Source organism: Chaetodon auriga, chromosome 20, assembly GCF_051107435.1.
Source record: "Chaetodon auriga isolate fChaAug3 chromosome 20, fChaAug3.hap1, whole genome shotgun sequence".
In the NCBI taxonomy this organism is placed as follows: Eukaryota; Metazoa; Chordata; class Actinopteri; order Chaetodontiformes; family Chaetodontidae; genus Chaetodon; species Chaetodon auriga.
Window position 1 is genome coordinate 20,588,982 of NC_135093.1, and position 13,519 is coordinate 20,602,500.

Consider the following 13,519-nt stretch of genomic DNA (forward strand, 5'->3'; position numbering starts at 1 on the left):
TGTGTTTGTTATTTTGAAATGGAGCTCTACCATAAAAACAACAATAATATGAAGTATATGGGATCAGTTTATAATTGAATAAAGGCTTGATTGTAGGGCTGACAAGAAATGTCTACTTGATTTTTTCAGTAAATGGCTCTTTTGTTCAATATCCACCTTAATGCTACCACAGCAAAAATGACTCAAAATGTCAGTGCACAGCAAAGTAAAACATTACAGAGCCATGCAGGATAGAACAATACAGTTCAGCTGCTAGTTCGTTCTTTTCATCGACCCACTTTGGAGTACAATACTTTGTAATAAATACACACAGGCATAAAATGCGTTTCAAAGTCAGCTCGTTATCAGCTGTAGTTGCTGTGGTGTTTCCAAATGCCACTTGTAAGCTGTGACACAATGAGACCCAGTGCAGTTGGCCTTTGTAAGCACGACATAGTTCTTTGAAGTGGGACAGCATGACCACCCATGCAGCCTGTGATTGGCATGCGATTGAACCCAACAGTGAACTCTTTGCCATGGTTTGGTGTTGTACGGGGTAAGAGGTGTCTGTAGCAGAGGTAGTACGGCAGCTGAGTGTGACTGCAAACTGCGCTCGCCAGTGTTTACCAAGATAACTTAATTGATAGTTCTGCATTAAGGGGTTGCATGCATAGCCTCTGTAGCTATGTTGTAGGTTACACATTGTACCTTCTTGAGTGCAAGTACATGTCAGGGCTGCAGATGCTGCAGAGATACCATGTAGAGAGAACAAAAACTATGTTTGGTCAGTTGGACTGCTTGTGTTTTCTCCTACAAGTTTCAGATGCTGGAAGAGATTGTTGATAGTGAGGACAACATGAAGCAAGTCGAAGAAAGACTAAGTAATCTGCTGCTTTTCACTAACACACATCTAACAAAACCAGCTCCCAGGCAAACAGTCAGCTCACTGCAACCCTGTCTCTGTACAGTGAATGAAAAAACACAAACCTGATTGCGTGGTAGTAGTCTGCTATTCAGAAATGAATCCGATCAAAGAAGAACAGAAGGCATTAAACTTAAGTTCTGCAAGCACAAGTACAACACAGCATCATAGCATCTGTGACCAAATGTCCAACATGAAACAGAGTGGTGACTCACACCATTAACTAGTAAATAACACCAACAAATAGAAGATATACAGTCAGCCCAGTGTATCACCTGAAGCATCATCCTACAATGAAGCACACACAGTTCAGCTTACATGCTCAAACACTAGCAACTAGACTGGCCCAAGAGAGCAGCAGGGCACTCGAACAACACCTCCCAACAATCTGTGAACATTCGTCCACATTTGACCCAAGATAAAAGCAAACATTTGACACTTAACAATTTAAACGAAAAAATACAAACTCAAACTTGGAAATCATTTTGGTGTCATTATAGTCCAGAGAAAGAGAACTAACCATGCAATACCAACAAGCTCCTAGAATGTTATAAATGTTTTGCTACCACCAGAATACAACGTTCATCAGAGCTGTTCAGACAGTGTGGAACATTTGTGGTAGCTGACTATGACCAAGTCAGTGCATCGGCCACAGTCAGCCACAGAAAATATTGCATAGAGTCAAAGCATGAGTCACCGGAGGACACGGCAACAGTGGATCTGACTTCTGATTGGCTGCAAATAAAATAAAAAAATAAAAATAGAGTCTCTCTCTCGGTATTTGAACAAACTGATGACTGATGGTGAGAGTGCAGAACAGCCTTCCCATCTGGTTGACACTGAGTGGAACACAGTGTTCCAGCCAGCACAATACAACAAGCTGTGTTCAGCTGCGTAGTACTGACACACACAACACACACTCATCAAACTCAGATCCTGCAGTATCGATCATGTGTCTGTGCATCAGCCAGTATTAATGTATGTGGATGCATGTGTGTAATGTATCAGTCAGTAGTGAGCACTCGTGTAAAACCTCACAGAGACCAGAATGTGGCTGCACGTATTGGTTTTACATTAAAGCTTGGCAGTGTCAGATCCATATGGAACAAAGTGCCCAACTCTGGCTCCTCTATGAACAACAGCACTCCATAGCTGCAGTATCCAGCCTTGAACTAATTATGAATGACTAACTCTTCATTAGCCCATGGGATCCCAGTTACAATGTGTCTGTCAAAAACAACATACTCTTGGTTCTTCTTTTTAAACAAAAGAAACATTTTATTCACATCAAGACAACAGGTAGATTTGATTTTTTTCCCCCACATTATAGTGTCAATTGCTCTGAAATTATCAGCCACTCAGAACTGCTGCGCCCAGGCATTTTCCAGCCACTGGGAGTCCAGTGCATCATTTTAGACATACTTCCGCAAAATTCAGCATTATTATCATCAATACCTTCCCAATACCAGTATGTATTTACTGAGCAATGATCACATTGAACAATTATTTTTTCTCATTTATTCTGCATTAACAGTGACAGTAATGTAAGTTTTCTTAAGCAACTATTGAGTGCAAACAAAAAGGTACACCCAAATGCAACTGGGTTTTTTGAATGAGAGAAAGGAATGTGAGAAATAACACATTAAGTCACATTACTTTTTTATCTTAATCTCCTGATTGCAATGTTTTCCATGACCAAATTATGAAAAAAAAACAAGTGAAAGAGGACATTTTATTCAGCGATTTTACATCAAAGACTGATAGTGAGACCAGCCAGTTTACACCTATGCAAATAGACGGGAAGGTGTATCATTTCTATAGCAACTTCCCCACACTTCAGTGTTTCTGTCAGCTTTCTGTAGCACATGCTGTCTTTTCGCTACTTAAAATAAAAAAAGTCCTGACAGCTCTCACAGACGTTAACATTCATCCAGAAGGGCTTCTTTATTACAAACATTTCCATTGCATAAAATGGAGTCTGTGCGTAACAGCTGACCTGCATAGATGTGCAGCAGAACACAGAAAATTAGCTTCCATCAGATCCCGATCAAAGCTACAGCCGCTGTGCCATGTGCATAAATGTGCGCAGTCTTTCAATTTAAAGACAGACTTATCGTCTCAGCTGCTGGGTGATACTGCAGGTGTTTAACAGACTTAAAGACATAAATCTCACACACAGCCAGCTGTGCACAACAAACAGCAAAATGGAACTGATGTTTCGGTGAAATCCTGGATATATTCAGTGACACTTGAAAGACATTATTGTAAGATTCAGACATTAACCTTAATTAATACAAAATGTGTCCATATGCACAGGGTGCTCAAACAAGTATGCCAGGCCAATTAAGTGGTGATAAAATCTACTACAATGATGAGTCAAATACCAAAGAAGAACACTCTGAGCTTGACTAATTAGCTCAATTTCCCTTGGTGATAGTTATTTATAGTTGCTACCTATTTATTTGTAGTTATTTAACACCTTTCTGGCACATGGCCTAGTAGTGCTAACTAAACACGATCTAAGCAGTCGTCCTCTATTGTTGTTGTTTCAGGTACAAGCTCACTACACAAAGGAACAATGGGCATGTGTGTATTGAGGTGATGACAGCATCATTTCCCAAACACTGTCTTGTACACATGGATACACAGAAGCACCAGTTTTGATAAATCTTAGACATTTAAAAAAAATCTGTTTCAGTGACCTAAAATGCTGTTTGCATATGAAGGCGAGGCCAGAAGTTTGTTTTGCAAAAATATTCCTATGCGTGGGGTCAAAGCCTTAATGTTCTTGGGGATGCAGCAAAATTAGTTCTTCTAACAAAGTAATAACTAAGACTCGAATTTAGAAGTAATACTGTGCAAGGATATTGAAGCGTATGTGCTTAAGTGCCAGTAATGCTAGCTGACAATGTCTCTGAAGCAACAGAAAACAGTCACACAAAGCACACAAGAATGAACTGTTTGGGTGCTTTTTCTGGTCTATTTCTGGGAAGGAGTCACATTTGACTGGTTTAAACTATCAAACTGAAATTTAATAAACTGTAAATATGTCATTTTTCCAATTTGTTCAAGCTAGTTAAAACGTATGAATTTGTGATAAGCTGGTGAGCTTTTGAGCTGTTGGCCAGGTGGATTTCTTATTTTTGGACAGAGCTAGGCTGGTGGTATCCCAACATCCAGTTTTTGTACTAAGGTCAACTAACCTGAAGACGTGAGAGTGTTATAAATCTTATTACTCTAAGCAAATAAGCATACTTTCCGAAACGTCCTACTGTTTCTTTAATTACTTATCAAAAGGTAGTAATAAACACGCCTTGATGATCATTCAGTGTATGTTGTGTGACTGAGTGTGATTATTACCTGATATGGTTGGTAGGCTGAATGGTCAGACAGGAAGTCCAGCTGTCGGTCTAATAAGAATTCCACTGCTGTTACTGATGACAAAAGGCTCTTCCCCACCACTGGCTTGAACGCCTGCACACACAAAACATAAAACACGGTCAACAACAGCACAGCAACAATTACACAATGCCATGATTCTAATATTAGTAGGACTGCTGGTCTCTATGAGAATCTGATGCAGAATCAATCTAGGTCAAGGAATTTGTAGAATTCATCAATCCTAAAACACAGATACAATACACAATATGTGAATGAATGTATTTGGAAACTGCAGTGTTCTATGACAAAACACTAGAAATCTAATGTCAGAGAATTGAGACACAGAGAAGCAAACAGGAATGAAGGAAGAGAGATGAATGACTGTATGAATGAGATTAGAGGGAGGAAACGCACAAACGGAGAATGATGAAACGAGGCAGAGAAGGATGGAGGAGAAAGAGGCAGAGCTGGGGATAGAAGGAGAGCTCCAGAGTGATGAATAAATTAATGAGTAGAGGAAGTCTGACAGTTCAAAGGCAGTACACTTCACTTTGATGTTGCCTCTTTTACACATACTACACACACATACACATTCTGGTGATGTCTGTCAGCCTGCGGCCTGAGCTCAGCTGTTACTGCACATACGACACAGAAAGGAGGCTGCACCGGCTTCCACGTTTCCGCTTCATATCTATACGTACTGATGAGAATGTATTTACAGCTGCTATACTCTATACTCATTTTGGACAGGTTGTCTTAAGGTCTCTTGACTAGCACATCACATTGCTTCATTTTTTCTATTCTAGTGCCTGATGTCAGTCAAATTATTTAAAAAACAGATGAAAAAGATGAAAAAGAGCACAGTTCGAGCAGGGAGCTTGTGTGTCATGTTTGTCTGCATGTGTGTTTGCAGTGGTTGGTGCTGCTGTGCTTTACGGTTACATAACAAGGTCAGTCTGATAGAGAGAAATGAGAGATTAGAGATGAGCGACATGACCGCTGTGACCCCCCACCCACCCACCCGCGCACACACACACACACACACACACACACACACACACACACACACACACACACACAAACAAACAAACAAACAAACAAACAAACAAACACACACACACACACACACACACACCAATAAGAGGCAGGAGTACATTGTGTATGCAAGCAAAACATGATAGTGTGTGTGTGGAGCGCTATTTCTGTCTGTCTATACATATCACATTTCCAGCCTCCACTGAAAGCATGCAGGCGGCAGCTCAGGCAACACGGCTGGACATATTTTGGAAATGATTTGTATATATTTAAAAGTGCAAATGTCACTTTTGCATGCCTTGGGCAGTAGACAGGGTCTTAACCAGTGTCCCATTCTGGAGCACGATTAGAACACTGCAACGACAATGACTACGTTTAAATGCACATTAATAGCCCAATTTTGATCATAACGAGGAGCACATGATTATATGGAACACTGCTTATTCATCTCCCTGCAGACATGATTCTGCCAGGTTTCTGATTCTCCATGTTGGTGCAGGTTTGTCTTTAACTCCTCTACATACATCAAATCTCCGTTATTTCTGCAATGAGTGAGTTGTCTCACCAGCTGAGGCTGAACTGTTTTTTGGCTACATGCTGCATCTCCCACTGGATTTAACAGCTGAACACAAGAGCATCCATCATGTTTATCCTCTGCATTGCCAGTGTTGGACTTTTACTTTAGCATGTTGACCATCAATAAGTTGCTTATGTAAAATATGGTCTTACTGACTAATTACTACATAGAACGCAGATAGCACACGTGGATCATAAACTTGTAGAAAATGTTTATATGCCACAGCAACTTCCCAACTTTATATCCCAACTTATATCCAGAAAAAGCTACATTTCAGACCTTTGTTCTATGTAGAAAAAGTCATTGCCCTCATCCACTTGAATGACGCCAGTCAGTCGATGCTTCAGTGGTGCATCAGAGTGGGCTCCCACAAATAAAAGCAGAGCATCTTTCAAAAAAGCTGAGCCCCACTCAAATTTTTGCCGCACCACATTGACACTGATGATTGACAAGCAAGGCACTGCTCCTGGTAGATGACTCTGGAACATAAATACTGTATTTGGATGTTTTACTTCATGATCATCACAACACAAGACAGTTAAAAGAAAGATTGAAAGGAAATAATTACTGCCATGGTAACTTCCAAGAGATGTAAAATTCTGTCTCAGAGGGTTATAAACCTCTGTGCAGTGTTTAGCAATTCAGAAATCTTCCAACTTATGGATCTTTTTCTAAAACTGGAGTTCTTGAGTAGTGCTGGGCAGTATGACCAAAAATGTATATCACGGTATTTTTCAAAATTATAATGGTTTAATGGTATATGACAGTATTTTTTTTCTTTCATCTGGAAAACAGTAAAAAATTAAAATTTTTATCTCCGCCTAAAAAAAAAAAAAAAAAAAAAAAAAGACAACAAAACATTATTTTGAGTGAAAACCACCTTTAAATCATGGGGTAGTAGCCAACTTCATCCAGGAATTAATAAATTAATACCGGATGAGTCACTGTGTAAAAGTACATGCTAAAAAAATGAACCTGAGCGGTTTTACAGATGTTTTAACACAGGTATGTCCAGCATCTGGGCAGAGTACCGTTATCTCATCCAAGCAAACCTAGAAACTACTCTGTTGAAAACACTTTTTCAGTATTTTTTTCTGCTTGCTATTGTTCGTATCTCTCATAAATGGACAAAATGCAAATAAAACAGTAAAAAACATTCGGGCTGGTCAGCAGAGTCCTCTGTGAGCGCTCTGCTCATTCATGTGCAAGTGAGATGGAGCGGTGAAACTAACAGCGCAATTACACTGGTCAATATCTCAGCAACCAATTGGTCAATTTTGATGATCGACACCTCTATCGATCAGTTGGTGTCAAGAGAATCAAGGGGCAGGACCCAAATTCATCATAGAAACACCAATGACGATCCAGAAGGACGTAACCCCAGAGATAGTATATCGCTTAAAGAGTGCTTCCTTCACTCTAGAAACCCCCTCCTCTCTATGTAAACAACCAGGACCTTCGTGTTTGATCTCAAACTAACGCAGAGTCATAGGAGGAGACATTAACAGCATTTTTTCGAGCTGGAATATAACTTTTGACAACAGAACAGCAAAGCTAAGACATACTTTCTGATTTAGCGAAGTTTTTCCCTGCTACTCTTGGGCTGCTAGCTCACTGAGTTTCCGTTGCACAGTGAGGAGGCAGACATCTTCGCGATCAGCGCAGCAGACTCTCTGCTTTCATATGACACCAGGCTTGTGTGCTTTGTATGAAGTGGTGAAATGAGAAGACGCTCTTAAATGGACATACGCTATTTTCGTCTTTTTGTTAAATGCGCATGCGATTTATTGCTGTATGAATTATGTTTCATTTGGGTGGCAATGCTTGGTAGAGGCTTTTAGCTGAGGTTTTCCCCGTCATTCTGGTATGGTACAAGTTAGGATTGGTGCTTCCTAGCGTGAGCATTGATCATCTGAACTGCGCGCATCTCATGCTGCCCCCTGTACAAGGGGTTTTCGCATTGAACAGGTTAATTGGTACAAGTCAGGGATTACTACATGGCTGAAGTGTTTTCTGCTCGATACTTCATACCTGGGATCCACTGTCTTGATCATCTGCCTGAAGCCTTCTTTTTCTACAGTGCTAAGCAGGAGCATGTCTTTGGCTAGGTGGATAGTGACAGAGTTTGTAATCTCGATCCATTGTTTGCTTTTTCTGTCGTAGGGAGTCCCTCTAGCAAACGCACCTTGAAGTGACATTTGGCTCGATTTTTCTTTTGCTTTTCCTGTGTTACCTGCTGATGTGGAGGGTGCTGATCTTAACGTCGTACATTCTTGGTATTCCAAGACATGCTTCCAGCTAAGGTGGTGGAGCAAATTGCTTGTGTTGCTGCCTCTGGTGACAACTTTAGCCCGACAACACTTGCATAAAATGGTTGTTTGGTCGATGTTGGATTTTTTCAAACCAAAAAACCTCCAAATAACAGACACGGCTCTTCCTTTCGGTGCAAATTCTTCTGTGGCATCATGTTCTACTAGTTCTGCAGCTTCGATTTCGGAACTTTCAATGTCTATCCCATCCATCTTCACCGTCACACCAGAGCACTACAGTTTACCCTCACCACGCCTCACACCATGTGTAGAAGTGCAACGTTGAAAAGAGTCCCGTCTGAAACAGTATTGTGCGGGGCAGTGTTCTGAATGTTGAGTAATCAAATACACCGGTATGGCGGTATATTAAAAAAACATATCGTAACAGAAATATACACCGGTATTTAGTGTGAACCGGTATACCGCCCAGCACTATTCCTGAGTTCTTTTTCATTGTCTCACCTGTACCTAAAACAACACATCCCCAATGGCACAGCCCCTTGCTCTTTGTTAACACAGGGCTGCTTTTGGTCTGAGTGCCCTCTAAGGGCTTATCCAGGTTCTGAAACCAGGATTCTGTTGTTTAACACAATGGTAAGCCACATTGCTTCACGTTTCCAAGAGGAACTGCTGCATATAAATTGATTACTCACACACAGAGTGGCCTTTTACTCTTCAAAGGAAATGAAACTGAATGTAAGCATGCACAGAATGTGTGTGATCAGCCATCAGAGGAGGCGAGTGTCTCCTCTCCAGGCAGTTCAGATACATGGCGGGACCTTGGCAAGGTTTACAGCATGTTAATACAGGACACATGAAATACGCTTGTCACCCTGACAACTACTGAGGGCACAATAAGCTCTGTAGAAAAGATGCATTACAGACACTGGGAAAAGAGAAGGACTCAACTCTATCCTCTCACATATTTGGAGATATAAACATGGTTGTAAATATGCCAACATATAGTGGTGTGCAAAGGTCTTGGTGGCCTTAGTCAAAATTTCTGTTACTGTGAACAGCGAAATGTGTAAAAGATGACCATCTTTTACAGTTTCAAAATAACAAAAACGTAAAAGTGCCAGAGGCAAAGGTGTGGGCAACCTGATACCTGGTACTCAGTAACACCCTATACCTGAGAATCACAGCCTGTGAAAGCTTTTTGTAGCCAGCTAATCGTCTTTGAGTTCTTGTTTGTGGGATTTTCACTGATTCTTCCTTTCAAAAGGCTTCTCGTTCTGTGAGATTCTTGGGTCACCTTGCATCCGCCGCTCTTTGGAAGTCTATCCACACGTTTTGATGATGTTTAGGTTGGGGAGCTGTGAGGGCCACTGCAAAACCTTCAGTTTGTACCTCTTGTATCGATCTGCTGATGAAGTCTGTGAGACACTGCTGAAAGTTGCGGAAAGAGCTAGTGAGTGGACCCTCAGTTAAGAAAAAATCTCTGTTGTGAGTCATGTTGTATGATTGTCAATTGCCATTTCAAAGGGCCAGAATGAATTTTCACTCAAATAGACAGGCCTTCCGTCTGTTAAGTCTGTTGTCAACAAGGACAACAAAGAAAAAGTTAGTACTGTGATTCACTATCATGATCTACTTCCTGGCTGGCTTTATGGTGCACTGGATACTTTAACTCACACCTAGCAGTCATAGCTTTGATTCTTAGTCATTTTATATTCGTCTTTGGAGACAAATTGGTTTTGTATGTGTGCTTAAATTTGTAAATAGGAATTTAACAACCAAATGAAGACCAACATCATCAAAACCAGCCTTGTGTTAACTCATGCTATCAAAAGAAAGACTACAAAAAAAGGGTACAGCAGGACTAATTTAGGTACATGAAGGCCAACTGTTTTTTCTGAAGCAGATGATCGGCAGACCTGTACTATCTGACCTGTTCTGGATTCATCCAGACTCATAGAACATGCTAGTAGGTAATGAAAATGATGTCTGGCATCTCTAAAATGACTTGTCCACATGCACACATTCACATGCACATGTAAACACACACGCGCACACACACACACCACTCAACCACAACTGGGTCACATCTGCCACAGTGCGCCAGGAAACAGCATTCTGTCACTGCGTATTTCCAGACAAGCAGCAGGACAGTGGATGAGCAGAGGAGAGACACATTCACTTACTGTCAATACATGTTAAAACCCACAGTACCACATAGAAACATATGCAAACTTATGTCTCCATAAAGAGAAGACCTAATGACAAAGCACATTTTAACACACAGACACACAAGCTCCCAGGCAGTCATAACATCTGAAGAGGACATGAGACAATAACATTCTGAGAAAGCAGATGAGCACGCAACACATCCTCTGCTGTGTGTGTGTGTGTGTGTGTGTGTGTGTGTGTGTGTGTGTGTGTGTGTGTTGAATAATTGAAAAGGAAAAGTGCAGCAGAATGTAAAGGAGATAAAGAGGGGATGATGGAGCTCATGCATCACTAAGTGACCTGGAGAGGGTACGCCCACCCCCCTACCCCAACACATACACATACCCACACTACAGCTTTGCTATCCAGCAGCCCATTATCTGATGAAGGTCAGAGAAGAGAGAGACGCACACAGATAGAGTGATAGCGTATTTGTAAACCAGTCTGGATGTACGTCTTAGAAACATAACAGAGAAGAAGGGTTTGTTTGTGTTTTTGTTTTTTAACATATTTGACAAATTAAAAGAGAGACATGGGAAGCTTTTTCTCTGCTGCTTGGTGTCATCTCACAAATAATCTACCATGAGGGTGTACTGTACACAGAATGTTAGGAAATCCTTGCCTGTACAAATGAATCAGGGAAGTCATATTATTAAGTGGTGCAGGTTGAACATCCACCTTGATTTACATTGTGATTGCATGTGTAATCAAACTGTCACTAGAGAAAAGCTTATTTTGAGAAAAACAGCAGTGGGTGGCTTATTGATCAGTATGGGGTGTCAGCTCCCAAAAGCAGGCATCTAATTGGCTAATTCCCACAGATGCAGGGTCAGTGTTTCCCTTAACACTAGGATCTAGTCTCTGGTTTTATATTTACATTCATAGCTTACAAAACACACTGTTAGGACCTTGTTTTGTTCCCTGAGTACAGTTGCCAGATGTTACACAGGAACAGTTTAACTCTCAGAATACAGACAGTGTGGTGACTTAACAACTAATTTCCACACGAGAATTTCCTGCGACATTTTTCCATAACCAACAAAAAAAAAAATATCCAAAATGGTAGAGGATTTGCAGAATGGTTCTAAAGTAGTGCTGCACTGATGAGCAGTGTTCTTTAAGTGGGTCACAGCACAACAGTTTCTCAGCTCCTTTCCAAGACACACACACATACACACAGACAGGTTGTGTTCTAATCAGCTTAATGCTTTGAAGGTAAATGATCAGAGTTGTCAAAACACAGATGCTCACATGGACACCCACGCGCACACACACCCACACACACACAGGGCAATTGATGCATACTAACTCTAAATCCAAGGCTGTTGTCCTGCGCACACTGTCTGAAAGGTATGAGTTGATTGGCTGGTTAACGTTATTAAGAAGGTTAACGTTTCTAAACCAAAACTAGAGGTCAGCACAGAATTATCAGAACCTTTTCCAATTCTTCCAAAAAGCTCTACAAATGTAGTTTGCTTTAACAACTGACATTTATTAATTATTGAATTATTAACAATTCAACACAACCAACCTTAGTCCAGGGCACTCTTTCAAAGAGTGACATTTTATTTCATGTCCAGCCTTTAATGTCAGAAACAGCAGCTCAATATGATGGACAGCTATATGAGGGATGAATGACACGTCACAGCAGGATGAATACAACTAATGTTTCTGCCTCTGCTAGGCCTTCCATCAAACAGGTGGCCAAGTGCCTTTCCTCTGTGCCACTCCACCACCCTTAAGTTATTCGACTCTACAGGGAACCAACCAGCATCTGGAGTTCTCTTCCAAACAGCTACGGCAGCTGGTAGCTCAACAGTAACAGCAATGGCTGACAACCTATATGATACAGTCATACATAGAGGCAGACAAATGACAGAAAACACTTTCATTTTGAACTTTATACCTATGAAAATACTACCAACAAATAGAGTATGCTATGTTGAAAGACAAATAGCAGAATTAGTTAGCTGTTAGAGACTCATCAATGTTCCAAAACTGTCAGATGAACATGACAAACACTGGTAACTGAGATGAAACGTAGTCTAACCCACAGCTGTAGGTGACTTTCCTTTTGTTTTTATTTGTGTTTCTTTAATTTTGTCTATGCCCTCTATATATGTACACGCATATTAATATATAACCAGACAAAGGGCATGAGACTGAGATGCACACAGTTGGTTGCCAGACTTTCCATTAACATTTTGAAGTGTCAAGGCCAATCCAAGATTACCCTGATGACATCATCCTGTTTGTTGTGTCACATTTGTCAGTGCTCCTACAGAGCTCCAGGAGGTATTATACAAACGGTTTCAGCAGACTATCCTTTCAAAGTCTGTATTAAGCATGAGAGCAGAGCTAAGTTGTACATCTGGAGCTACACAAAATACATCAGTTATGACGGTGTATGTAAATCACATGATGGATTTGTCTTTGACTTCTGAAAGCCGAGGAACAAGCAAACAGATGCCTATCAGAGAAACTGAAATAGTCATCACTGTAAGCCCTGAGTGAGCAATATCCTGTATGATTATGAATCAGACACTTTGCCATCACATGAAATGATTTACCAGCTTAACAGAAAGATCATCATCACCTTCAGCGACTGCTACAAGGTGTACACACACACACACACACACACACACACACACACACACACACACACACACACACACATCGACATCTAGGATGTAACAGATTAGAATGAACATACATTCTATTCTGGGAAATGTCCACATTTCCCAGTCAGTTTGTTACTTCAGTCTATTCCAAATCAAACTCAACTCAGCAGCGATTAGAGCAACAACAGAGGATATAAAACTGTAACATTACCTCACCCCTCTGTCTCCAAGCAACATCAAGGAGCAATGGCTCTGAAGAAAAGCACTTGACAAAACTAGCTTTGATCCAGGGAGCAGGGGAGAGGCAGGAAGAAAGAAAAGATGACGAGAGTAAAAAAAGGCAGTGCGAGAGTGTGGTTTCTCCTTGTGGTAAGAAAAGACAGATGGCCAAGAGGGAGAGAAAGCAGAGCAGAGGACGAGCTACACAGCCGACATTTTAACTGCTGCTGACGCAAGGAGGAAGAGAGAGGAGAGAGGGAGGGACAGAGGCAGGGCCGGCCAACACACACTTCCTCTCCTTCTCCCT

General features: G+C 41.0%; 1 protein-coding gene across 4 annotated transcripts in view; it reads right to left on the bottom strand.

Annotated features, from left to right (window-relative positions):
- Positions 1-13,519, bottom strand: part of jmjd1cb (jumonji domain containing 1Cb) — a 134,430-nt gene that overhangs the window by 46,351 nt on the left and 74,560 nt on the right. For 2 of the 4 annotated variants that reach the window (XM_076759360.1, XM_076759359.1), the window contains exon 3: positions 4,262-4,375. In XM_076759360.1, coding sequence (XP_076615475.1) covers positions 4,262-4,375 — 114 coding nt within the window. Of the gene's footprint in view, positions 1-4,261; positions 4,376-13,204; positions 13,461-13,519 lie in introns of those variants that run through there. The other 2 variants (XM_076759362.1, XM_076759361.1) reach the window with 2 other exon arrangements.